Source organism: Anolis sagrei, chromosome 4, assembly GCF_037176765.1.
Source record: "Anolis sagrei isolate rAnoSag1 chromosome 4, rAnoSag1.mat, whole genome shotgun sequence".
In the NCBI taxonomy this organism is placed as follows: Eukaryota; Metazoa; Chordata; class Lepidosauria; order Squamata; family Dactyloidae; genus Anolis; species Anolis sagrei.
Window position 1 is genome coordinate 108,813,586 of NC_090024.1, and position 27,740 is coordinate 108,841,325.

Genomic DNA, 27,740 nt, shown 5'->3' on the forward strand with positions numbered 1-27,740 from the left:
CCTGTGGAAGCTTGTCTTCAGGTTGATTGTTTTAGATGTCTGTTACATATTACTGTGCAGTATGCATATGAAGTGTTGTGTTAGCAAATCTGTTTCGTCCGTTTCTATTCTGATTTGTTGACCACAAATAATTTTAGTTTTATTCATTCTCCAACACAATATAGGGGAAATAAAAATTGTGCCTTTATAGCTTCAATATTGTCATTAATTTTACACTTTTAAACAGAAGATACCAGGCACATTCCACCATATTTGAGGGTAGATACATTCACTCAATCAAGTACAGCTTTCAGACATACTAATGTGCTAGCTCTGATCTAACTGGCCGCACAAAAGCAAGTTGTGTGCCAAGTGAGCCCACAGTCTTCTTTTATACAAAGACACACTCATATTTTTCCCATGGTATCTATTTAGATCAGGGGTCCTCAAACTACGGCCCGGGGGCCAGATGCAGCCCGCTGAGGGCATTTATCCAGCCCCCGAGGAGGATGCCTCCCTCTCAGTGGAATCAGTCTTGACTCTGTTAATGCAGAGCTCCTTTCGTTCTTTGTCTCCCCCCTCACGCTCTCTCTCTCTCTCCCGGTTTCAGTCTCTCCCCCTTTCTCCTCTCTTTTTCTTTCTCTTTCGCCCTTCTCTCTTTCTCCCTCTTTTTTCTCTCCTTTTCGCCTCTTTTTTTAAATATCCCTTTCTTCTCCTTATTTGTCCTCAGAGGAGGAGGGGGGGGGGAGGAGTGTCTTGGAGCGCTGAGGCTGCTGCCTGGAAGAGCGGAGGAAAAACAATTCCTTGCCTCTGCTCTTCCAGAAAAGATGCAGAGCTGTGCAGCTGATAGGCAGCCCCGAAGCCTCCCCTCACTATCCAGCCCTGCTTCCTTCCTTCCATCCACCTCTACCTGGTCGCAGGGCTCAAGGCAGCTAGGAGCCCCTGCAACCCCCGCCCCCAAGTCAAAGAGGAAGGGGAGCGTGGGGATGGCAGATACGCCAGCATCCCGGAGGAAAGACCAAAACCTGGGCTTCCTTTTCTTCCCCTCTTTGTCCTCTGTTTCTCTTTGGAAAATCCAGGCTCCTCCTTTGAAAACAGTCGATAGGTGCTGTTAGGAATTGTGGGAACTGAAGTCCAACACACAAGGAGGGCCCAAGTTGGCCCATGCCTGCTTTAAAGAATACCAATGATATTTACTTCTGTTGTAATATTTAATATATTTGTTTATTTGAAATTATATTGAAATGTAAGCTGCTTTGGGCCTTTCCACTCAGCTATATAAAATCCACACTGAACTGGTTTATATGGCAGTGTGGACTCTGATAATGCAGTACAAAGCAGATATTGTGGATTATCTGCATTGATATTCTGTGTTATATGGCTGTTTGTGAGGGCCTTTTGAGTGCCCTTCCAGACAGGCCCTATATCCCAGGATCTGATCCTAGGTTTTCTGTTTATCCCGGGTTATTTGGCAGTGTAGACTCATATAATCCAGTTTAAAGAAGAAAACCTGGGATCAGGTCCTGGGATATAGGGCCTGTCTGGGAAGTCCCACAGTCTCCTTGTGGAAACAAAAAGTGGTGTATAAACAAACATAATAATAATAATAATAATAATAATAATAATAATAATAATAATAATAAAGTCCTCCTCTTCTGATCTCCTGCTTGGAGAACAAAAATCTGTTCCTGGTTTGAAAGTGTTATTTCCTGTTTAATTGTGCAGCCCTTACTTTGAAAGTAGTTGTCCTCCTCCAGAAACTTTGTGTGGCTGCCACAAACTATGATGAATCTATTGGTTGTGGGAGTTCTGTATGCCAAGTTTGGTTAAATTCCATTATTGGGGATTTCAGAATGCTCTTGGATTTCAGGAGCTACTGCAACTCCCTCATGTCTGAGTGTATTTTAACCAAAGCTCTCCAGTATTTTCTGTTGGTCATGGAATTTCTGCATGTCACGTTTGGTTCAGTTCCATTGTTGGTGGAGCCCAGAATGCCCTTTGATGGCTGGTGAACTATAAATCCACATAATGAATGAAACATCTGAAATCTCCAACCAGATCTAGACTAACTGATGCACACTTGCAGCATTTGTTATGACTAGCAGTGACAGGCATGTAGCCGGGGGGGGGGGGGGGCTTGGGGGGCTTCAGCCCCCGCCGAAATTCTCATGGTGGTCCGCGAAAAGGCCTTACTGGTGCATTATTTAAACTGTTATGTTTATTCATATCATGATCTGATCACCATACTCAATATATCCCATATGCATGGGGGTATTGGGGTAATGATACAAAAGGTTTGCTAGGCTAGACCCTCTTTCACTCAGACTCAGCCCCCCCCCCCCCGAAACTCAGCCCCCCCCCCGAAACCCCCCTTGAAAATTTTTTAGCCCCCCCCCCCCCCCCCCCCGAAACGAAATCCTGGCTACGGGCCTGAGCAGTGACAAATATGGAACCGGACATTACATTAGCCAAAAGTAGGCCCATATTCCCACTGAAATACTGATAAGTTTGTTGATTTAACTTTACTTGTTATTCACTTTAAATATTGTATTTGTTCCCATTTTGGTTTTTTTAATTTCAAAATAAGATATGAGCCATGTGCATGGGAATTTGATTATAGTTTTTTTTAAACTATAGTTCGGCCCTCCAATGGTCTGAAGGACAGTGAGCTGGCCCCCTGTTAAAAAAAGTTTGAGGACCCCTGATTTAGATCATTTCTAATCTTGACAAGTAGTATATAGTGAGAGGGCTTTGCTGTGGTGAGAAGGGAATGTCTGAATCCCCCCTAACATCCATTCAGAGCCCCTTGCAGCTACAGATAGATTGCGGTATTATATGGATGTCATAACTATATGCATTTTTTCTTTGCTCTGTTATAATTTCCAGGAAGAGGAAACTAGAAATTAAAGTGAAGAAGCTTGAAGGTAATTGCATCCACTGTTTATATTTCTGAAACTGGTTTATAAGTCAACTAGATCACTCGTTTTCTGAAAGAACCCCTTTATTTACAATGTTTCTATCCTATTTTCTTAGCCTAAAAAGTTATTTACTAAGACATAATTCGCAGTCCTCCTGCAACCTACATTCCTTCTCCTTTACCGCTATAAAACTACAATGTAGGAAAATGTGTTTCATGCAATTTCATGTGTTAGTAACAATTCACAGCTTGCAATAAGCCACCTCTGTTGCCCATGACTTGACACTTATTTGCAAGCCTCCCAAAGGAGCCTAGGGTGAGAATTACTTTCTTTATATCACCAGCTATAAAGTGATATGGCTTGTCCTGCAATTTGCAAATAACTAGGTTACGTGGGGAGAAGAATGGGCCACTTTCCTATTTTGAACAGATATATATATATAATCTTTGGGGCACCTGTAAATCAAAAGTCTTCATAGAATTGTAACTGGTGTCTGCCAATGTCTCATATATCACATAAACCACATTCAGATGTGATTTATTGGAACCTAAGGGCTAGCCTTAGCACTACTTATAAAAATCCCTCTTAAATTTTAGGGTTTCTTTGAAACATGTGGTCCCGCTTTTTTGTGCCGAAGGAAGAAGCCTCTAGACAGGTAGAAAGCAACTGAATTCTAATCCTTAAATTGTTCAGAAAATATATTAATAGTGCATAATGGAGTGAATTTTTGGGCAGTTTCTATGAGATTATAATTAGTCAAGGCACCAGTCACTCGTGATTACCTGCAACTTGCTGAAAGGATTTTATGTTAATTTAAAGAAGGATTGTGAGGAATATAAGTTCCTACTTTTATCATAATGAAAGTAGAAACTTGTATTCTTTGCCATCCTTTTTTAATTTAACATATGCAACCAAACTGAGGAAGCCAGCTTCACCATCCCTACTCTTCTTGCTATAGTGCCAACCAGCTGTACAAGCTGACGCAGGTTCGCAGCTTGATAGTAATCCTGGATTCATTGCTGAGCCTGGAACCCCAGGTTTTGGCAGTGGCCAGGGGAGCTTTTGCACAGTGAAAGCTTGTGTGCTAGCTGCACCCGTACCTTGGGAAGTCTGATCTAGCCACGGTGGCCCATGCTGTGGTTACATCCTGAATAGATTACTGCAACACACTGTGTGGAGTTGCCTTTGAAGACTGTTCAGAAACTTCTACTAGTCCAACGGGCAGCAGCCAGATTACTCACATACAGGGAGCATTGCACCCCAATGTGGTGTCAGCTCCACTGGCTGCCAGTCCATTTCAGAACACAATTCAAAGTGTTGGTCTTGGCCTATAAAGCCCTACACGGGTCTGAATGGCCTACCTGTCCGGACATATCTCCCTCTGTTCCACCTCGTAGTTTAAGATCGTACGGAGAGGCCCTGCTCTCGGTCCTGCTAGCCTTCGCAAATGCGCTTGGCGGGGACGAGGGACAGGGCCTTCTCGGTGGTGCCCCCCCCCCCGATCTGTGGAACTCACTCTGCAGTGAGATTAGGTTGGCATCATCCCTCCTTTCTTTTAGGAAGAAATTGAAATCATGGTTTTGGGACCAGGCCTTTGGACAACAGGCATGAAAGCACTTTGGATGTTGAACTGGACTGGAAGCTGCTTGATAATAATGTTTTAAGATTGTTTTTAACTTACTGTTTTTATTGTTTAAATTCTGTTATATTTATTATATCTGTTTGTATGTTGTGGCATCGAATTGTTGCCAGTGTAAGCCGCTCTGAGTTCCCTCTCCGGGGTTGAGAAAGGCAGGGTAGAAATGTTAGAAATAAATAAATAAATAAGCATGAATGAAGCATTCATACATCCCCTTGTTCTTCTGGCCAGTGGTGAAGCTGCAATAGTGCATGGGGAAAGACCTACTCTTCTTAGCTTGCTCCTTGCAGTTGACCTGATATCAAGAACGATGATCTCTCTAGAGCAGTGGTTCCCAACCTTTTATCCTCCAGGTGTTTTGGACTTCAGCTCCCACAATTCCTAACACCTGGTAAATTGGCTGGGATTTCTAGGAGTTGAAGTTCAAAACAGCTGAAGGACCAAAGGTTGGGAACCACTTTTCTAGATGATGATGGATTGTAATATTAATCAGCTCTAGACAGTACAGCCAGTTTTAAAAAATGATGGGTGCTGCAGACTAACAACACCTGGAGTGGCATTGGTTTTTCATCCTTGCCTTCAGTTATCCATGGTTTCATGTCAGTAAAAAGTATGTAAGGAAGGCATCACTTTGCAACCAAGAATCTACATCTGATACCCTGTCTTCTGCTATATCCCATTGGAATAATTGCAGTGATTCACCTTTCAAAAAGTTGCTGGAAGGAGAGTCATGGCATAAATCTGTTTTCTAACTCCTTCAGTCATTTTTGGGTCAAAAAGAGTTGTGCGTATGCACTCGCAAAACATTGCTGGCCTGTAAACTTATTTGTGATGATCCCTGTGTGTCTGTCTATGTATTCTCCCCTCTCCCCAAGATTTTGTTCCTTTATCTCTTAAAATGCAAACAAATATTAGATTATGGGCTTGTTTCATTGACTAGTGGTTTGTTGAATATGAGAGATTGGAAAGACAGAAAAAAAAGTTGTAGATCTTTGTTCATCCTGGATTTTTCTCTTCTTTCCCCATCGAGCAGTAAGGCCTATCCTCAACTCAGTAGAAGATCTACTTTAAAACCCTGCTTCTCAGGTTTTTAGCAAAACAGAATGTCCAGTCTTGATGAGAAAATCATATTAAAAAAAACAAAAGGCTATTTTCACATCTTTTTACAAATTTTGATATTAATTTATCTCCATGGAAGGTTGATGTCAGAAATGTCCACAACTTAAAGAACCTTTAGTTGTCTTTTCAGTGCAAAAGGGGGGGGGGAGGGCATTAATTTCCCCAGTGAAATATTGTTAAGTACGTTTGCCCCTCATTGCAGCATAGTTACTAAACACAAATTTTCCTCTTTGAAACTTTTGTACAAATAAATGTAAGACAGAAGGAAATAACATCACTTAGTGTAATGATAGGAAAATTAGCAGTTTGCATTAGCCTCTCAGGAGACTTTGGAGAGCCAGACCACTCCTCCCTTACACACACGAAAAATCAATTTTTTTAAAAAATTGCTCTTAAATCCACAGGGGACATTTTCGCCATGTTTAAGGGCCTTCCTGGGCCATATTAGGCCCAGGAGTCCTTAATAAGAACAGGAAGTGAAGACATTGCCATTTAAGACATATTTCACTAAAGGCCTCTACTTTAGCATTTTGAAAAACTTGCTTTTCCCCTCCCTGACTCAGGAACATCATGAATTGGTATATTCCGTTCCCGTGTTACCTTTCAGTGATATTGTAAAATGCTGTAGGAAATTTTTCACTATCATCAGGCTTCTTTCATAGAACCCGAGAATGCATTCTCAAGAGCTGTTTTCACACAGTAAATAATATTTGATTATGATATTTTAAAAATTCAATTAGAAAATGTTTAAATTGTTCCAAAAAAAACCTTTGCTGGAGTACAGACCAGCAAAGACTAAACAATAAAATCTACACTCTTCACTTAGTCAGATAGAGTAAGCCTCATTGAATGTAATGACATTGACTTCTGAGTAGAAAGGATTCTGCTGTTTTATATTTCTATAATTAGGATATTTTAAGGAGGGTATTTCTATTTTATAGTTTGCTAAGAAACTTTGAGAAATACAGTCTTACGTAAAAATATATTACTTTTAATAGCTTTTAGTAAGATCTTTATTCTTGTTTTGTAGTGATTTCTTAGATGCTAAGGCATTAGCAAAACATGTTTTGTAGCTGCTGTGTCCAATTTTAAGGGAACACTGTCAGATCCAAGCCACACACTACCAGTGTGATGAAATCTTAGTGAAATACAGAGTAGTACAGAGCTGAGGCTGCAAGCCTTGAAAAACACTGAAACCAGAAAGGAAAGGCATTACTATGCAAGTGCATTCTTCGTTTGTTGACCAGTTTTATGTTGATTGGAAGGCATGCTTAATGGGTTTAACAAGTCTTGATTGCTTTTTCCTTTAAATAAAGAGGCTGCAACAAAACACATCCAGGATTTCAAGCAGTTGAAAGCAGAGAAGAAAGTTCTTGAGAAGCAACTGAAAAAAGCACAGGTATTTTCTGTAATGTTTTATTGCAGTTAAAAGAAGGTACATTCTTGAATGTTGTTGTTCTGCATGCTTTAGCTGTTAACACTGTGAATTGGAGAGCTCAGTGTTGGCAGCAAATTTGTCTAGTGGGTTACCCCCCCCCCCGACAGATAGGCAGTTCCCCAAGTTACAAACAAGTTAGGTTCTCTAGGTTTGTTCTTAAGTTGAATTTGTATGTAAGTTGGAACAGGTACAATTTTAAGTATATTTTTAAAGCTTTGGATAGCATAGAGAAGGGTGAACAGCCCTGTTGTGTTTGCTTTGCTGTCTGGGGCCCTGTTTAGAAGATTTTCCCTCACTTTCTGTACCTATGATAATTGGATACTGAAAAAGAAGTCTTATTGTAGAAACAAGGATTGGTAATAGTTTCACCAATCCTTGGCAAGCATGTAGCTGGGAGGGGGGGTGGGCTTGAGGGGCTTCACCTCTCCCCCCCCCCCCCCCCGGGGGTATTGGGATAACGATAGAAAAGGTTTGCTTGGGTAGATCCTCAGCCCCCCCCCCCCCCCCAATCAAAATCCTGGCTACGAGCCTGACCCTTGGTGAAACTTTCCCCCATGAAAACTCTTGGGGGAAATTTATTTTTTCAGTTTTAAAACAAGCTTATTTGAACGTTTATGAGGTAATTTAGGAGGCAGTGGGACACTCCTATTTTTGGTGTTGTGAATTGTAATTAGCTCTTTTCCCCATTCACATTAATAGGAAAAGATCGATGGCTTTCCTCATGCAAAACGTAAGAAAGGTAACACTCCTCTTTGTTGTCACTTTTGGTTTTTCAATTTCAGTTTTATTTTTTTAATTCCTTATCTCATGTGTCTCTGTATATTCATTTCCTTTCAGTGCTAAAGAATGCAGAGACCCAGAGTGAGGAAGAGAATCCAGCTGCAAGCATAGACAAAGGTTGGTATGTATGCATCTTTTCACAAGTAGTGGTACAGATACACATAGCTGTTCTTTTTTCCAGTGGATCGTTAATGAAATCAGTGCATCCCATTATAGATTCTCACACTTCCTTGTTACATAAAGAAACTGCGTGGATATTATATTACCTCTTGGAGCCTATGGAATTCTGTAGATATGCTCAAGGAAAGATCATTGTCTTCTGTCAGAAAGCTCTGTCTAGTACAGTGGTAGGCAACTGCATCTCTCCCTAGCCTGTGGGGGATGGTGGAAGTTGCAGTCTAGAAAATCTTGCCTGCCCTTAAACTTAAAAGGTTCTATTTTTATGATATGTATAGAACTAGTGTGATGTATTGATGATAATAATAATAATAATAATAATAATAATAATAATTTCTTTATATACCGCTCCATCTCCCCAAGGGGACTCAGAGCGGTTCCCAGGTAACATCACAAAACATACAAAATAAAAAACAATATAATCATAAGATTAACAAAACAAATTATAAGCATAAAAATTGTCACAATAACACACATATATTAAAAGTAATCCTGCCTGTTCAAGGCAATTAAAAAATTTAAAAGGCCGGGCCGAGATTTGTGCAAGCCCAAAAATTCTAGGGGGCCCGGGAATTAAGTGCAATGCTATGGCAGGCAACAATAATATTAGGTACAGGTCTGTGGCTAATTTGGGTGTTGGGCTAGAACTTTGGAGATCCGGGTTCAAATCCCTTCTCAACCCACTGGTCAAGAAAAACCTGTGATAGGGTCATCATAAATCAGACACAACTTGGACAACAAGATTGCCATACAGCAGACCAGATTTTTTTTTTCTGCAGGCTTTATCTTACTTTGCCAAATTCAGTTTTTTTCTTAGTACTAAAAAAGATGTTGCACGATGTTAGTTGTTGACCTGTCAGACATAAAGACTTGATAGTAGTTTATCAGTCTCCTTAGAATCCTATTGCAACTTGCAGCATCACCACCACATGTCACACAAATTATTTGAACTCCAGGCATCCCGAAGTTTCATACAAGATAGGTTCTGTAGGTTTGTTCTCAAGTTGAATTTTTATGTAAGTCGGAACAGGTGCTTTTTTAAAGTGTAACTCCAGCCATAATATATATATAATATAATATAATATTTGCTTTGGATAGCATAGGGAAGGGGTAACGCCCCTGTGGTGTTTGTTTTGCTGTCTGTTCCTCTGTTCCTCTGTCTGTTTCACCTCACTTTCTGTTCCTATGATAATTGGATTTTGAAAAATGTGACTTGTTGTGGAAACAAAAATTGGGGATAAAGTTTCAGTTGAGCCACCTTTTCCCCATGATAACTTTTTCAGAAGTGAATTTCCCTTCCAAAGGGTAAATTTCTCCTGGTGTCTCACTCCTGTTCTTAAGTATGAGATGTTTGCAAATAAGATGTTTGTAACTTAGGGAATACCTGTCCATGGAAGTTGCAAACTGGCAAGGAGGACTGGCCTGTCAAACATTTAAACTCCATGTCTTCGTTCTCAATTATCTGTCTCACTGTTGCCTTGAATCAAAGAATGTTTAGACAGTTTTGTATAGCAATCAGTTAGGCCAGGAGTTTGAATCATGGAAAATTGGGAGACACAAGGATCATAAGAGAAGAAAAGATACAAGGAAGTGACTCTGATGAGTGAACTTTGGGGTGTGGGGAATTTGGTAATAATAATAATAATAATAATAATAATAATAATCCTTCATTTATACCCCACCACCATCTCCCCAAGGGGACTCGGGGCCGCTTACATGAGGCCAAGTCCAACAACACATCAGTAAAACAACAGAGCAATAAGCAAATAACACAATACAATTAATTTAACTCACATTTAGGCAATAACACACAAAACCCACAAAAATGTAAAAACCTATGGCTGGGCCAGATGTAATAGTTTAAAATTTTAAAATAAACCCTGGGCGTGAACAAAGGTAGGATGTATCTAAGCGGAGGGTTTTAAGGATAATGTAGGGAGAGCAACCCAACGGGTAGTTAAAGTGCTTCTGAGGACATTTTGCAGGGAATTGGCCAGAGCAGGGCATTGTTCCTTTAACCAGGGAAGGCACACTGGAACAGCCACATTTTCTGGCTCCTCCTAAAGACTGCCAATGTGGGGACTTGCCTGATATTCTTGGGGAGTGAGTTCCAGAGTCGGGGGGCCACCATAGAGAAGGCCCTCTCCCTCGTCCCCACCAATCGTGCCTGCGAAGGGGGCGGGAACGAGAGTAGGGTCTCTCCAGATGATCGAAGAGATCGCATGGGTTCATATGCTGGTACATTGAGCTGTTGTATGTAATCCATTTAAACTGATTGGCTGATTTAAGTGTTCATGTCTAAAGAAAACTTTCAGATCATTTTGAATAGTGACGTGAAGACTAGAAAAAGAACCAACGTGTCATTTTTTTCTGGGCCACCTGAAATGTTATGTTTATCTTTGACATGTTGACTTCTAAAGAGAAAAGCAAAAGAGACCATTTGTTTTTAAAGAACTTTCCCTGCTTGATAAGTTTAGCATTATTTCTTTCTCACTGCAAAATATCAGATCTGAATCACTACATTTCCTTATAAAGGTAAACACCAAACGCACAGTCTTTATCAAAAAGTGATAGAAGTGCCAACAAAGAAATGAAATATGCGCTTTTTATTTCATTTGTGAGTCAGGAGCTTAATTAACTAAGTGGGAGGAAGGATATGATGCAATTTAAATTGACGTGCTTCGATGTTTTGCTATTGTTTATCGTGCAAATTAGGCTGAGTCCTCCAAGGGTGCACAGGGCTCAGGAGAGTTTCAGAGAAGGGAAAAGAGCATATCGATTCACTAGTGACTTACACTTTCCACGAAGTAAAAAATTCTATGGAATCTTTACAGAGATGAAATGTCGCACTCTAATGATGATATAGTGAAAATGTTAACTATAATGTCAATCCTGAATTTTTCTAGGTTCCCTATGTTCTTTTATTATGATTAATTATTTTTTAAGACAGCAACTTTTATGTATATGCATTCTGCAAGTATAAAGCCATTTTTTCCTTTGTCTGGAAATGGGACACACTTTCCTTTTTCAGGGCTGTTCCAGTTGTGTAAAAGGGACAACAGCATTTTATTTATGACTATTTTTAAATAGTACGTTTAAGTCCTATTCCTGGGAAAGTTTACATGAAAGAGTTCAGGCAAACCAAAGATCCATTCCATTAGTCCCCGCCCCCAGGGGTGAGAAAAGCGGTATAGAAATGCAGTTAATAATGTGTGGTCTTATATAATCTTTATTAGGATGCCGTCCTTCAGATCCTGTTCTTGAATGTTAAATGTGTCAATACCCTATTTTCAGGCTTTGTTTTGAACTCTTTATGTGTCAGATATCTGCTTTCTGGCTGATGTAGAAGTCACTTAATATTTTTGTGAAATATCTCATATTACCCACTCCAGTGAGAAGGAAATACCTCATTGTTCCCTTCACCCCAATTGCCACTGCCCTGGCATCAGAGAGAGAGAAAAGAGAGAGAAAAAGGAAAAAGCAGGCTGTCTCCATCATGCCTAGGTCTAGAAGCAGAGGAAAGGCCCTTCCTACCTCCCATGATTTCTGCCCTAACCATGGAAGAAGAGAAGAAGAAACAGGCATAGCTGTATCATGCTTATTTGTTTGTTTGTTTGTTTGTCGTGTCAGGGCAACCAGTCAAATATATTACATTTCTAACAGAACAAAGCAAACAAACAGACAAAATACAAAATTTGTGAGTTTGGTAGTTGATTAAATATCCTTTGACCAGTATCTGGCCACTTGGAGTGCTTCTGGTGTTGCTGCAAGAAGGTCCTCCATTGTACATGTGGCAGGACTCAGGTTGCATTGCAGCAGGTGGTCAGTGGTTTGCTCCTCGCATGTTGAGGATTCCACTTTGTAGCCCCATTTCTGAAGGTTGGCTCTGCATCTCATGGTGCCAGAGCACAGTCTGTTCAGCGCCTTCCAAGTTGCCCAGTCCTCTATGTGCCCAGGGGGGAGTCTCTCATTTGGTATCAGCCATTGGTTGAGGTTCTGGGTTTGAGCCTGCCACTTTTGGACTCTGGCTTGCTGAGGTGTTCCAGCGAGTGTCTCTGTAGATCTTAGAAAACTATTTCTTGATTTAAGTAGTTGACTTGCTGGGTGATACCCAAACGGGATGAGATGGAGATGTCTCTGCCTTGGTCCTTTCACTATTGGCTGCTACTTCCCGGCGGATGTCAGGTGGTGCAATACCGGCTAAACAGTGTAATTTCTCCAGTGGTGTAGGGCGCAGACACCCCGTGATAATGTGGCATGTCTCATTAAGAGTCACATCCACCGTTTTAGCGTGGCGAGACGTGTTCCACACTGGGCATGCGTACTCAGCAGCAGAGTAGCATAGCGCAAGGGCAGATGTCTTCACTGTATCTGGTTGTGATCCCCAGGTTGTGCCAGTCAGCTTTCGTATGATATTGTTTCTAGCACCACTTTTGGTTGATGTTCAGGCAGTGCTTCTTGTAGGTAAGAGCACGGTCCAGAGTGACTCCCAGGTATTTGGGTGTATCATGCTGAGACCTAAAAACAAATGAAAGGCCCTCTCTCCATCCCACTGAAGGAGCAAGAACAAGACAGGCTAGGGCCAGAAGCAGGTAAAAAACCCTTCCCTGAATCCCAACTTCCAATGCCCTGGCCTCAGCAAAAGAGGGAAAGGTAGGTACCGCTTCATTATGCCTAGCCCTTCCCTCCATCCCAGCTGCCACTGCCATGGCTTCAGAGGGAGAGAAGAGGCAGTCCTTTCTAGAATTAATCCCCCACACTAAGAACCCCCTTTCCCTTTGTGTCATGACTTAATTATGCACAATCCTTTTTTCTGTTACTTGTAAAGCTCAGTATACAGTGGTGCAGATATGAATGAATGACACTGATTAACATGAAATAAATATGACTGGTCAATTGTGCCTGATTACTATAATCACCTCTATCTATCGATTGTTCTCAAAATTTGTCTCAGGCTTGCTGAGTGCCTCATATTCTTTTCATCTCAAAAAAGTTAACAGTAAAATGGAGGATATAGCATTGGTTCTCAACCTGTAGGTCCCTAGGTGTTTTGGCCTACATCTTCCAAAAATCCCAGCCAGTTTACAAGCTGTTAGGATTTTGGAGTCGAAGACCAAAACATCTGAGGACCCACAGATTGAGAATTACTGATATATATATATATAGAGAGAGAGAGAGAGATGGTGATGGTGGTGATGGTGATCAGGTAAAATTGTCCAGTCATTTATTTCATATGAATCAGTGTCTTCAGTAGAATTGGCTCTTAATGAGACATGCTGCATTATCAGGGGGTGTCTGCGCCGTACACCACTGGAGAAATTACACTGTTTAGCCGGTATTGCATCACCTGACATCTGCCGGGAAGTAGCAACCAATAGTGAAAGGACCAAGGCAGTGACATCTCCAGCTCATCCCCTGTTTGGGTATCAGCCAGCACATCAATGACTTAAATCAAGAAATAACTTTCTAAGATCTACAGAGACACTCGCTGGAACACCCCAGCAAGTGAGAGTCCAAAAGTGGCAGGCCCAAACCCAGAACCTCAATCAATTTCTGATACCAAATGAGAGATTCCCCCCTGGGCACACAGAAAACTGGGCAACTTGTGGAAGGCACTGAACAGACTGCGCTCTGGTACCACGAGATGCAGAGCCAATCTTAAGAAATGGGGCTACAAAGTGGAATCCACGACATGCGAGTGTGGAAAAGAGCGAACTACAGGCCATCTGCTGCAATGCGACCTGAGCCCTGCTACATGCACAATGGAGAACTTTTTTATAGTAACACCAGAGGCACTCCAAGTGACCAGCTACTGGTCAAAGGACATTTAATCAACTACCAAGCTTGCAAACTTTGTGTTTTATTTGTTTGTTTGTTAAAAATGCAATACTACTGTTTGGTTTGCTCCTGATACGATAAATAAAAATAGTGTCTTCAATTGCATGTGTCCCATATTTCAAGATCTCAAACCACGTGAAAATACCATTGACTTCTTAATTATTTTACAGAAAAAATCAAGCTGATGTTGGAGGAACTCTGGATGTGTATCAGTGGCTCCACAGGAAAAGATCAAATCAGTGAAGATGATTGCATTCTAGGTGAGTCCAAGCATTGCAGTTCTAGAGCTCATTAGAAATTTAATTAAAAAAAAAAAGCTGTTGCCATTTTCAAGACCAGTAAATTTTGAAAGTCTTTTTTTTTCTTTTCTGCAATAGGTGGTTCGCATAATCATTCAAGAACTCTTGGAAGAACAAGTACGTACTTTTTTTGGATAACATTGAAGCCAGCCTTTCAAATCTGCAGTGTTAGTGTGGGAGTAACAGAATATGCATATAAGCCTTTTATGAAAAGCACGTCACATCTGCTTGAGAGGGACAGTAATATTTTGTCTCTAAACTGTTGGAAATCTTAATTTAACACGGCCTCTTCTTTTCTTTTGGGACCTCATAAGGAATAGTTGAGATCCTGGTTCCATTTAGATATATTGTTCTCTAAATTTGTCTCTGGCTTTCAGAATCTCTCCCCTATTCTTTTCATCTCGGAAAAAGTTAACAGTCAAATGGACGATCTTTTACAACTTTGAATGTGGGATTTCTTGATATTTAGAGATTTGGTGCTGGGACAAGGAAATTACTTACAAGTGAGTAATAATGTGACACTTCCAGCTCCTACCAGTGAGAGAATGAGAAGGAGTGAGAGGCTTGCTCCTGATCACTCTCAGGAAAGAATTGGATTTTGGCAGTCCCTGTTATCTAATAAAACTCCCCAATGTAGGATAAATGATTTTCTTAGCTTAAACCTCCAGAAATAGGGGGTGGAAGCATTATTCTTATTGAAAACACAGTGAAATCTTCCTTTTTTTATAGAAATGATGCCGAATTCCCAAAAAATGAAAAAACCTCAAGGAGAAATGAAATCTGGTGGTTCTTTCTCTGAACCCTGTGCAGTGGAAACAACAATGTCTTCATTGCATATAAAATCGGATAAGAAATCTACTAAATACAACGAGTCAGTACAAACTAAGACCATGGAAACTACTGAAATTTGCAACGGCACTTTGTGTGAAGACATATCTCTAGAAGACATTTCTCTGACAGATTTATCGACAACTTATATGAATCTTCTCAGCAAAAACTCAGAAGAACATGATGAAATTCTACGAGATATGTTGAAGTGGGTTACGCCCCTTCCTCCTGTATTGTCTCCCATACAGCTTTCACCTTCCACTACTCCAGTAAGTAGTAGTAGTAGTAATAATAATAATAATAATAATAATAATAATAAATATTTATTTATATCCTGCTTTTCTCCCTCACGGGACCCAAAGCAATTTACAATATATTAAAATCATGTAAACAACAGTCTATATACATCAATAATAAGTCTAAAACATCACAAAATAAGCTCTTTAAAACAACAGTAGTATACATTTACATTCTTGTGACATCATGTCAGATTATATTTCACTTTGTAGTGATAATAATGAATTGGCTTTGGTTGATAGATAGATATTAGGGCAGTCATTTTCAAATAGACTGCTGCAACTTGGAAACAGATGTAAGTTGCAGATGAGATGAAAATTAATTTGTTTTCCATGGTAAGATTGGTTTACGGTTGTTGTTGGTAAACAAGCATTGCAGTATTTTATAGCATTTCAGAAAATGAAAGACAACTGTTATCCTTAGCTGATAAAATGTATATCCCTGGGCAGTGGTGCCAATGCCACACTATCTTTGTCAATCCAGAAAATCTATTGTCTGCCACTGGGCTTAGAGATTTAGGGATTTGTTTTTATCTAAAATACTCTGCACATTTTTGATCTGTTAGAATGATTTTAGATATATGTAAGCCTATGCATTTGGGGAGAAAAGGGAGATGAAGAAGGGAAATTATTTCCTATATATACTAGAACTGATCAGATAAGCTATTTTGTATGTACAATGAACACACACAAGGGATTTTGACTTGTTTGAACATCATCTAACTCCTGCCTTATCAGAAGATGCCCCTAAATATCCCCTGCCTTTCTTTGGGGTTATCAGGAAACCTGTTGGTTCCGAATGTAACCTAATAGTGAGAGACATCACACTTGTTGAAATATGTGCATTTACAGACAGTCCCCATGTTACAAACAAGATAAGTTCTGTAGGTTTTTTCTTAAGTTGAATCTGTATGTAAGTCAGGACAGGTACATTTTGTAAGTGTAATTCCAACAAAAAGTGTGTTTTTTCTAGGTTTGGGTAGCATAGGGAAAGGTTAACACCCCTGTAACATTTGTTTTACTGCTCTGTGCCCCTGTTCACTTTCTGTCCCTGTGACATTTAGATTTTAGAAATTTTGGTTTGTTGTGGAAACAAGGATTGGTGATAAAACTGCAGTGGAGACACTATTTTCCCATGTTCACTCTTCCATGAGTGAATTTTCCTTCATAGGAAGGAGTAGTTTTCCTTTCCTGTTATCTCATCCCCGCTTGTTTCTAGGAGTTGTATGTAAATCGCATGTTTGTAACTCAAGAACTGCCTGCACTCCCAGTTGGGAACATAATTCAAAATTTCACTGTTGATTTTTCAACTGTCAGTGACTTGTGCCAAATCTTTTTGGCTTTCTGCATGAGCTTTCTCTTTATACTCAACATGTCCTCAGAAGGATTTTGCTCCAATGTGTGATGTTAAAGATGGTAGTACTATGTGATTTTAATATATATATTTTAATTTTGATACGTTTTTAGCAGATGTTTTAATGTATATGTTTTTATTTGCGGGATATGTATTGTATGTAATGTATGACATCGAATTGTGCCTCAATGTGCGCTGCTCTGAGTCCCCTTCAGGGTCGTGAAGGGCGGGATATAAATATCTATATAAATAAAAATATAATGTTGGATGTCTTAAACCTACACCTGTTGATAAACTCTACAAGCTAGCTGGCATTGCCCCTCCTGATGTGCGACGGGAAGTTGCTGCTAAATGTGAGAGAAATAAGGTTGAACACTGTGAAAGCCATCCACTGTATGGCTACCAGCCTCTTCCCAGTAGACTCAAATCAAGGAAAAGCTTTATGAGAACTACCACTCCTCTTGGCGTCCCCCAAGCAACAGCAAGGGTATCCCTCTGGGCAGCTAGACCAGGAAATCCCAACTGGATGGCCCCCCACGAGGGTCTTCCTCCGGGGGCAAACCAAGAATGGGCAACTTGGAAGTCTCTGAACAGACTCAGAAGTGGAGAGGGCAGATCAAAAGACAACCTGGCAAAATGGCACTACCTAAAAGAATCCCACACCTTGTGTGACTGTGGAGCAGAACAGACAACTCCACATCTGTATGCTTGTCCACTATGCCCTGCCTCGTGTACAGAGGAAGAACTGTTGGATGTTACAGACAATGCCATTGCTGTTGCCCGTTTTTGGTCAAAAGATATTTAGCCACCTTCTATTTTTATTGGTTTTATACTAATTTATGCAATGCTTTTGATACAGAATAAATAAATAAATAAATAAATAAATAAACATCCATGCATAAATAAAAATATAATGTTCGTTTGTGGGATTAACATAACTCAAAAACCACTGGACAAATTTGCCGCCAAATTTGGCCACAAGACACCTAGTATCCCAAGGAGTGACCATCACTCAAAAAAATGATTTTATCATTTGGGAGTTGTAGTTGCTGGGATTTATATGTTACTTACTTTGAGAGCATTCTGAACTCCTCCAATGATGGAATTGAACCAAATGTGGCACACAGAACTTCCTTAACCCCAACAGAAAACACTAGAAGGGTTTAGTGTTCGTTGACCTTGAGTTGTGGAGTTGTAGTTCACCTACATCCAGAGAGCACTGTGGACTCAAACTATGTTGGATCTGGACCAAACTTGGCACAAATATTCCATATGCCCAAATATGAACACAGATGGAGTTTGGGAAAAATAGACCTTGACATTTGGGAGTTGTAGTTATTGGGATTTATAATTCACCTACAATCAAAGAGCATGCTGAACCTCACTACCGACACAATTGGGGCAAAGTTCCCACAGAAAACCTCCATACTTAAGGCCATCCAGTCCAACTCCCTTCACCAGGGCAAGAAAACATAATCAAAGCCCTCCTGACAAAGAGCCATCTAGCCATAGATATAGATAGATATATATGGCTCACACACAGAGAGCTATAGTATCATAGATTTGAAAAGGACCCCTAAAAAAGGACAATTATATGTTGCATGTTCCAGAGTAGGCAAACCAGACAATCTCCACATCAACACTGACAAAGAAACAGCAAGAAATACTGTTTACCTACAAGCATAAAGAAATTACATATATTAGAAACCAACACTTTCACATTACTTTATTTTCCAGATCACCAGACTGGGCCACAGCAACGTGTGGCAAGGGACTGCTAGTAGTAAATAGTAGTAGGAATTTCTTAGAGATAGCTTCTTCAGTCTTTTTTTAGTGAGATTTAGAAAACCTGGCTTTTAAGATGTTTCATATTGAGTGTTAAACTAGGAATTTGGGGAAAGTGGAATAAATATTAAATTGTCCATTGTAATCTTTATTTGTATTTATTGTTAGCTGCCTTGGTTTTCTATATCATGGGGAAAAGGTGGGATAAATAATCTGCTCATGTAAAGTATGCTGAACTTTATTTCTAATGGCCTTTTTGTTAGTTACCCTGCAGCATTTTTATAATCAAAATGTTTTAGAGATAGCTTTTGTGGTGTTGGAAAAGAGAAGTCCCTTTGCCAAAGGAAAATGTCATATCATTCCTCCACGTATTCAACTAAGATGACCAAAATTACATGTGAAAATTATATGTGAAACATGAACATGCTCAGATTTAGAGCTCAGGTATTCAGCCTACCTATGAAGATATTGCCCCCTTGTCCAATGAAGATGTTTTGGATATCAGTTCTCATGGTCCTTCCCATAGGCTATGTTAGATATGCAGAAAACCCAGAAAATGAGAGGTGATGCAGAGTGGGTCTACACTGAATCACTGATTTCAAGCCAATTCTTCATTAGCCCCAACAGATGTCAGTGATTGAATCTATTACATGATCTGCCATTTAGATATACCCCTTCTATGTGCTCCATTAATTAGCATTATTAATGCTGTCATTAGATGAAAGCAGTTAGGTTTTTGGAAGGTCTTTCAAAATATACTAAATTACTGTGATCTCTTGGAGTGCATTTTTGCAGTTTTTGCATTTTGCAATTTTTGTGTTGTTTACAGTTCTGTTGATTGCCCACTACTTTAGATAATTTCCTACAAAAAGTTACTGTACAAAAATAAATTGTTGAATCATCCAAGAAAGCTTTCTCCATGTTGTGCTTCGATAGGGAGGAAAATGTTACATGAATTTGAAAGGTTGCAGCGCAGTTATGATTTTTACCACCTTAACAGTGCATAGCTGTTTGAAAATGCCTTTAGTAGACTATTCCCTTTTTGTTAAAGTATCAAACAAGGTAATTTGTAGATTTATTCATGTAAGTGTTTGCATTATCATCATAACCAATTCTTCTGACTTGCCTCTTTCAGGAGACGTTATTTGGAGATATAACAGATTCCAGTGATGAAGAAATGGATGACAATGCACAGATGCTTGAAAATATCATTGAAAACCATAGTCAGAATGAACAAACACCTGAAGTTATGCATGAAAAACATTCAGCACAGTCCTGGAGCAAACACAGCTCTTTCAGTGTCAACAGTGCAAATAGTGATCCTTGGGAATCGCCAGAAAGATTGAGCAATATAAAAAGTGAAGAGTTAATGTTGTGTTCTGACCCTTTGACAGCAAAATCAAAATACCTTAATGAGAAAGATGCCAAATCCAAGGATGAAGAAAAGTGTTCTGACTTGATGGAAATACACACAGCCACTGAAACAGTAGTGCCAAGTATAGAAAACATCAAAGAAAATTCAACTAATGTGACAGAAACAAAAAATACAATTTTGATGCCTGATTTAATTGATGAACAGGATCAAGAAAAAACAGTTGAGCGAATGCATGTGCAAAAAATGCCTATGAACAGCACTGTGCTTACATTTGTAGACTCTAGTGACTCCATAAACCATGAAAAGAAGGGGTTGCTAACTGCAACAATAGAAGATTATTGGCCTCAGTCTCCCAAAATAAGTGACCAGCAGCACATAGAAGAATCCAGAATTCTGGAAAAATGTAAGGATGATGTGAGTAAAGGAGGAATGGCAGAAGTTTTCTTTAAGGACACCCAACCAATATCTAATTTAGGAGAAGCAAGGTCTTTTGGTGAAAGGACCTCTGAACATTTAGCAGTGGGTGAGCAAAATACAGCAACTGAAGAACTTGGCATATTCAGAAGTAGTGAACTCTTGTTGGAACAGAAGAGGATTATCAGCGACTGTAAGTTCCTTTCTGAAACAGAACAACCTATTGAGCAAGAGATTGCTGTGGTACCATTTATGCATTCCGTTGAAAACAAGATTGATATTTCAATGAGATCACAATGCATGGAAGAAAACTGCACTGAAGAAAAACACAACAAACAAAATGAAACTCAAGAGGACAGGGAACATGAAGTGATGGACATAGGCTTTACAAGTTCTCAGTTAAATACTACAGAGATAGCTGAAGGCTGCAAGAAATCATTATTTCAGATAGATGAAGCAGTCCTGACTGAGAGTGAATGCAGGACTGCCTTTTCTATGTCTACTAAAAAAGAAGATAATCAGATGGAAATAGCTGGTAGCATGGTTGAGGAATGCACATCAGTGGACATAAAAAAGGAAGACTGTCTCCAATTACAACCGTTACTTGACCAAAAATATAATTGTAAATCATCTGAGGAGCATCCAGAATATGAAAGTAACAGTATGCCAACAATTCAAGCACCTGTTATGAAAGATTCTTTGTTGCCGTGTAAAGATTCCCTTGTAATAAATAATCTAGTCTTTCAAATAGAGAGTGTCCCTAGAAGTACTTCAAAACTGGGTGAGTTTGAAGGCGGAGATACAGACTCTCAATGGAAGTCCAATAGCTTTCCTGCTGTGGAGACTTCAATGGAGGGTGAATATCTGGCATCAAAAGGGGTTGAGAAGGAAGATGGTGAATCACTGAATACCACAGAAATGGGCACAATGCAGTCTGTTATGACAGAGGGGAATGTTTTTGAAACTGTGTGTAACAGAAGAGAGGAGACCAGTTTAATATCTGGAAATCAGCAGTATGAAGTAAATGGCACATCTCAAGAAATGTCAAATTGGAATAGTAAGGGCACTTTGTGTCATCAAAGGAAGTATGCTGTGGAAAAGGAGGAAAAGCATGAAGAGTGTTCTGTAATAAAGGAGGTGTTATTGAAGCAGAAAAAGAATGAAGATCTGGCTCAGCAAGATGCACCACAAACTGACAATGAAAGTGTTGAAACAGTTTCGCCTGCCACAATGATGGCTGCTTCTCAATCTGCTGCCGAGCCCATGGATGTCAGTGGTTCCAGTCTGGAGGTTTTCAACAGGGATGGTCCGAGCTCTGATACTGCTGCAAACACACTGCCTTCTTCCCCTGTGTGCATTACCCCTTCCACTCCTGTCAGAGAAGATAGTACTTATTTTGATCATCATGTTGCAGAATGTTGGAAGAATCAAGAGGGAAATGCTGCTGCTTCTGAGGAAAAGGAACACAAGTCCCTCGACTGTCGCAGCCCTTCTAACAATAAAGATGAAGAGTCTCTCAGTAAACCACAGGCACTGATTACTTTGAAAGGCTCTTGCAGTAGAGAAAACTACAAAGCACTGACTCCTGGGATTTCTGATCTGAATAGTTTTCACACAAAAGATGTGCTTCTAGCAAACGAAAGTGATGAGGAACCTCTTATTCCTAATAAGAAGTTGATGGAAGCATCAAAAAACAGTGCTTTAGAACATACGCTAGATGATGTTACAGCTAAAGAAACAGATAAAATGTTGAGTCATAAAAGTTGTGCAAGACTGGACACAATTAAGGTGTCAGAACATATTGTTATGGTTATGAAGTCATCTGTTTCAGTTGAGTTATCCGCAGAAGAATATTGCCCTTTGAGAAAGGTACAGCTCAAAAAAACACCTGCAGTGCCTTTGGCAAAAACGGAGTCTGTCAGAAATAGCCAGGCAAATATGGCATCTAATATGATTCTTTCAGGCGATGATCGACATGAAGTTGCACCTCAAAAAGAGAATCGGGCTCCAGGAGATGACACTGATTCCCGTGCAAACAAAACAGTGCAATGGACATGGGACCATTCATATTCAGTGGGAATGAAGTACAGTAATGAAAATGCCCCATTAAAACCCAAAACCATGATCGCAAAAGAGAAGTCAGAAGGGGGGCTAAAAGAAGAAAGTATTTCAATAATTACTCCGTCGCAGAGCCAAAAGGTAATATCTAACGGGAAAACTGTCTCCAGGAAGTCATCTGTTAGTGATTTAGAAACTAATAGTAATAAAATTACATCAGATAACAAATGCAGTGATGCTGGTTTGGGAACCTCCATAACTCAGTTACCCTTTAGTCAAGGAAAATCAAATGCTGAACAAGGCACAAGTGCTAGTTCTTTAGCACACAACACAAACTTGGAACAAAACCAGTCAACATCCCACCATGTTGATGACATTAGTAATGCATCCCATAACAAGGAATGCCACGTACAGATTAATGGAAAAACCTCTGTTGTTAAAGCCAGCTGGAATTCCATTCCGCCTGACCTGGACTCTTCCAACTGTAGCTCTAAACCAGAGAAATTAGTTTTAGAGAATGGAGTAAAGCAGATCCATATACTATCAGACGCTATCAATGTTGCTGATGTTGAAAGTGGTCATGACAGGCACTTTCGGAGGAAGAGGAAAAGGCGGCATACCCTACCAGATGAAAACATTGTAGTTAGTTCAGATACTTCAACACCAACAAAGTATTATCCAATAACAAAAATCAGGAAAAAAATGGGCTCACCATTACCTCCATTGCTTGCCCCTCTTTTGGCTACACCACCAAGAACTGTTCAGTCCCTTTCCCCAAGAATTCCATTGTCTCGCCAGTCCTTGACATCCTCATTGGATGAACTTGGTTCTTCTTCACGTCAGAGTCCAATTCCTGCAGTTGAATTGTCACCACAGCCAGATACCCTGAAGTGCAACTCTCCTGCCCTACTGACAACGCCATCTCCATTTGAAATGCCAGTAGGTCAGAGGATTCTGTCTTCTCCTCTTCAGTTTTGTGCCACCACTCCCAAACATGCACTTCCTGTGCCAGGCCGGTTTCCACCTTCTGCATCTGTTGTTGCTACTCCACCTGTGCCTCAGGAGAACTCAGTGAAAATTTTGGACAGTATGTATCCAGAACTATCTGCTCGAGCACGAACTCTCAGCATTCTGAAAGGTATTCAACCTGGTAGGTCATCTTCTGTAGATAGCAAGAATATCCCACAACCTATCCATCAAATCAGTGGGTTTAAAGAAATTGCTTCCACATCCACTGCTTTTGTGAAAGCAGGGACTAAATTCACATCTGACCCAGAGCAGCCATTCTGCAAGATCGGTGAGGCTGGTAAACGTACACTGTCACCTACAGTTGTGCTGAAGAATGCCAAAAGGCTAAGACTGGATAGCAAGTCATCAGATTTGGAGCTTGAGAAGAAACAGCTTTCAGATAGAGTTTCAGATGCTGATGCTGAATATCCTACCAATGAAACTGATGACTCAACCTGTGGAGATAGTATTCAGTCAACTGGTGGCTGTGATTCAAAATTTATTTTGGCAGTGGAGAAAATAGATGATCCAGATAGTAGGGCTGTGACTGTAGCATTGGAGAAAATTTCTGAAGCCTGTTTTGACCTGTTGCCTGTCATTCATAGCCATGTTTTTGTGGGCAATACCTCGAGGGTCCCAGTGATGAGAGATGAAGAGAAAGAAGTGGTCCATGAGCTTTGTGTCACCAAAAAGGTTGGTTCTGCTGCAATATTTTTTATTTGTTTAAAACTATGCATAGAAATGTTAAGCATAGAACTTTCTGGAATAATGCTTAAGATCATAGTCAGTTTTTCAAATTGCAAAAAAAATGGGTAGTAAACATGTTTTATTTGTGCCTTTAGGTTTTCTCATATTATTGTAAGATTTGTCTAAAGTTACATCTATCACCCCATTGAAGTCCCCAACCATTATTAATTCGTTATAATCTTGTTTATCTATTTCCCTTTTTAGTTCTTTCATGAATTTTAGTTTTGGACCATTTGGACAATAAATATTACAAAATATAATTTTTGGATTCTGTATTTCAATTAAAATGCCGATATACCTTCCTTCCAAGTCTTTAAAAATTTGTTTTGGGGTTAACCAATCTTTTGCTTATATCACTACACCTCTTTTTTTTTCCTTGCATGACGCGTGGAATTCTTTCCCCAGTTTCTCTTGTACTAAGTACTTTGTATGCTTGTTTGCGATATGCGTCTCCTGGGGTGCAATAAGGTCGAAGTTCTTTTGTTGCAGGAAGTTGAAGTTTTTTTTCTTTTATCAGGGGAATTTAAACCATTGGTGTTGTTAGAGTAGATTTTAATATTTTTACTCATGGTTGTTTTCTGGCATCTCCCATTGTAGGACTTCTTGCGGTAACACCAATTGATAATTTTCTGGAGAGAACTCTCTTAATCTCTTGAGTTCTCTTTCCTCTTGTCCATTCCATGGCTTATTATGTCCACCTTCTTCCAATTAATTGCATGTAACTGGGTCAGGGAAAATGATTTTCAGTTTTTCATAGATAATAATCAGGGGCATTGTAGAGTTGTTTGTAACACAGTGTTCTTAAGCTCTGACCAGTTTTCTAAATTTATTGTAATTTTCTTGCCCCTTCCGTCTCATCCTTTGGATCCCATCACAAGAGGAAGACAAAGTATAGATTAAATAAATAAGCAAAACTACATCTGAACACCAGATCTTTTGTATAAATAGATACAGGATAGGGGAAAATATGCTCATTGTTGTAAGTCTACAGCTTGCTGTTTTATAAAAGGAAAAAGTGAGCTCTTGCTGAGGTTTGGTTGAAGGATCTGCCATGGATAACAAAATCCATGCACACTCAACTTTCATTATATACAGTGGCACAGTAACATTGTGTATCTTTTTTTTCAATATTTTTATTAGGATTTTTTTAACATACAGTAAAAGATGGGGAACAATCGGGTGTATAGGAAAGTAGGAAGTGGTGAGCGGGGGGCGCAGGGTGAGAGGAATGAATCTTGCTGGGAGGGTGACCGTGAGGGGCTGACTCTAATACTCATATTCTCCTGGACTTGATAATCTTTTATCTTTTTTTAGTTTTCACAAGTCTCGGCCCAGCCTTTTAATTGCTTTGAACAGGCAGGATTATTTTTAATATATATGTGTTATTGTGATAGTTTTATGTTTATGTTGTTTTGTTAATTTTATGTCATGCTGTTTACTCTGTGATGTTACTTGGTAACCGCCATGGGTCCCCTTCGGGGAGATAGAGCAGTATATAAATAAAGTTTGTTAATTTATTTATAGTAAATAAATAAATTCTCTGGTAAGAAGTCATGTGAGTGAATCTCTTTCACTCACTGGAGTTTTCTTTCCTCCAACATAATAAAAGGAGAGCGTTTTCTAAAGTTGGAAATCAACTGGTTTAAGACTTTATTCAGAATTGTTGTGATAGCTACTCTCTGTAAGCTACTATGGTACAACTGGGCACACAGTGCAGGGGTTAAGCAACTGACTTTTCAAATGTTTGGGGGCTGCAACTCTCTTTCATCATTCTGACTAGGGTAGGTGGAGTTGTAGGCCAATTGGCTTATGCTGAATGGTATCATTTAGCCATTCAGTTCTTTCTTTTCTGATAAGCAGTCTACCCAAGGTGCCAAACAAAGATCTTGAACCTTATGCCCACATTGCTTATTCTCTTCCATTGTGTTGTTGCCATCCTCAAAACCAACTTCACATCCATACATGTCTCCCCATGCAAAGCAGGTGAACATAGCATTGAATGAAACACATAGAATAATCACAGGATGTCTTAAACCTACACCTGTTGATAAACTCTACAAGCTAGCTGGCATTGCCCCTCCTGATGTGCGACGGGAAGTTGCTGCTAAATGTGAGAGAAATACGGTTGAACACTGTGAAAGCCATCCACTGTATGGCTACCAGCCTCTTCCCAGTAGACTCAAATCAAGGAAAAGCTTTATGAGAACTACCACTCCTCTTGGCGTCCCCCAAGCAACAGCAAGGGTATCCCTCTGGGCAGCTAGACCAGGAAATCCCAACTGGATGGCCCCCCACGAGGGTCTTCCGCCGGGGGCAAACCAAGAATGGGCAACTTGGAAGTCCCTGAACAGACTCAGAAGTGGAGAGGGCAGATTAAAAGACAACCTGGCAAAATGGCACTACCTAAAAGAATCCCACGCCTTGTGTGACTGTGGAGCAGAACAGACAACTCCACATCTGTATGCTTGTCCACTATGCCCTGCCTCGTGTACAGAGGAAGAACTTTTGGATGCTACAGACAATGCCATTGCTGTTGCCCGTTTTTGGTCAAAAGATATTTAGCCACCTTCTATTTTTATTGGTTTTATACTAATTTATGCAATGCTTTTGATACGAAATAAATAAATAAACATCCATGCATATACACAGTAGAGATTGCATCATGCTTTGAATGATATAAGCCAGCAAGTAACGTGACAGAGATCACTGAGGCCCTCAGGGAGGTTCATTGGGTTTCCTCCTATGATGGCTTTGGATGTCTGAGTTTTATTCATTTGAGCATTTTTATTCTTGTATCGTCCATGATGTTTCCTTTTCATTTGCTTTATGGAGTTTTGTTTCTCAAGCAATATATTTTAAAACCTTGCAACATGCTGCTTTCAGTCGCAGTCTTGAGTGCACTTTTAGGAAACTTGACTTGCCCTTTTCAAAATATTAGTCATAACATGTGCTTTCAGAGAGCAATTCTTCGGTTGTCTGCGTTTTTATAAATTGTTAGCTCTGAAGGGCAGCAATATACAACTTCATTGCATTAAAATATATGTCATTTGTTGAAACGTCTTCCACAACAAATATTGTTCTGCCTGTTACAGAAATTAGCTGAGCCAGCATTGCAAGCTATCTTGAATAAGCTAAAGCACGAAAAGAGGTCCTTGAACCACAATTGTATCCAGGCCCTCTGCAGGGTGTATGTTGGGATATGCCGACAGCTAGGAGATCTTGAAAGAGCACGCCTGTTTTGCTACAGCCTCCTTAAGGAAGGTATGGTATGTTTTAAATCCTTTTATGGTTGAAAGTGTTTTACAACTAATGCTCCAACTGAGTCTTTCATGAACATGCACTGCTGCACTCTAAAGTCTATTGATTAGGGCTGTCAGATAACTGAAGAGTTCCCAGCCTTGTCATATGTATTTCAGGCCAAAACAGCATTATAATACTATATTTGAGGAGTAGCACAAGTGCATTGCTATTCAAACACAACAAATTCCAGCTTTCATGGGAATGGTTAATAGAGTAAGGGTGAAGGTTATGGGGTTTGTTTGTTTTTTTGTTTTGTTTGTTTGTTTTGGATAGAGCTTCTACAGAATACGGATCTCATACAGGAGATGCTCAACTCATTTCCAACTTATGGCAACCCTAAAGCTAAGAGTTTCACGATCTCTTCGTTCATCTGGTGAGGCCCTGCTCA

The 27,740-nt window shown here is 39.9% G+C and overlaps 1 protein-coding gene across 1 annotated transcript in view; it reads left to right on the forward strand.

Annotated features, from left to right (window-relative positions):
- The window catches only part of ICE1 (interactor of little elongation complex ELL subunit 1), a 54,693-nt gene that overhangs the window by 15,068 nt on the left and 11,885 nt on the right, over positions 1–27,740 (forward strand). Inside the window, exons 7-15 of the mRNA XM_067467561.1 lie at positions 2,866–2,903; positions 6,972–7,054; positions 7,793–7,832; positions 7,931–7,990; positions 14,059–14,148; positions 14,266–14,304; positions 14,917–15,284; positions 19,586–23,998; positions 27,145–27,313. Of these exons, the coding sequence (XP_067323662.1) occupies positions 2,866–2,903; positions 6,972–7,054; positions 7,793–7,832; positions 7,931–7,990; positions 14,059–14,148; positions 14,266–14,304; positions 14,917–15,284; positions 19,586–23,998; positions 27,145–27,313 (5,300 nt within the window). The remainder of the gene's footprint in view (positions 1–2,865; positions 2,904–6,971; positions 7,055–7,792; positions 7,833–7,930; positions 7,991–14,058; positions 14,149–14,265; positions 14,305–14,916; positions 15,285–19,585; positions 23,999–27,144; positions 27,314–27,740) is intronic.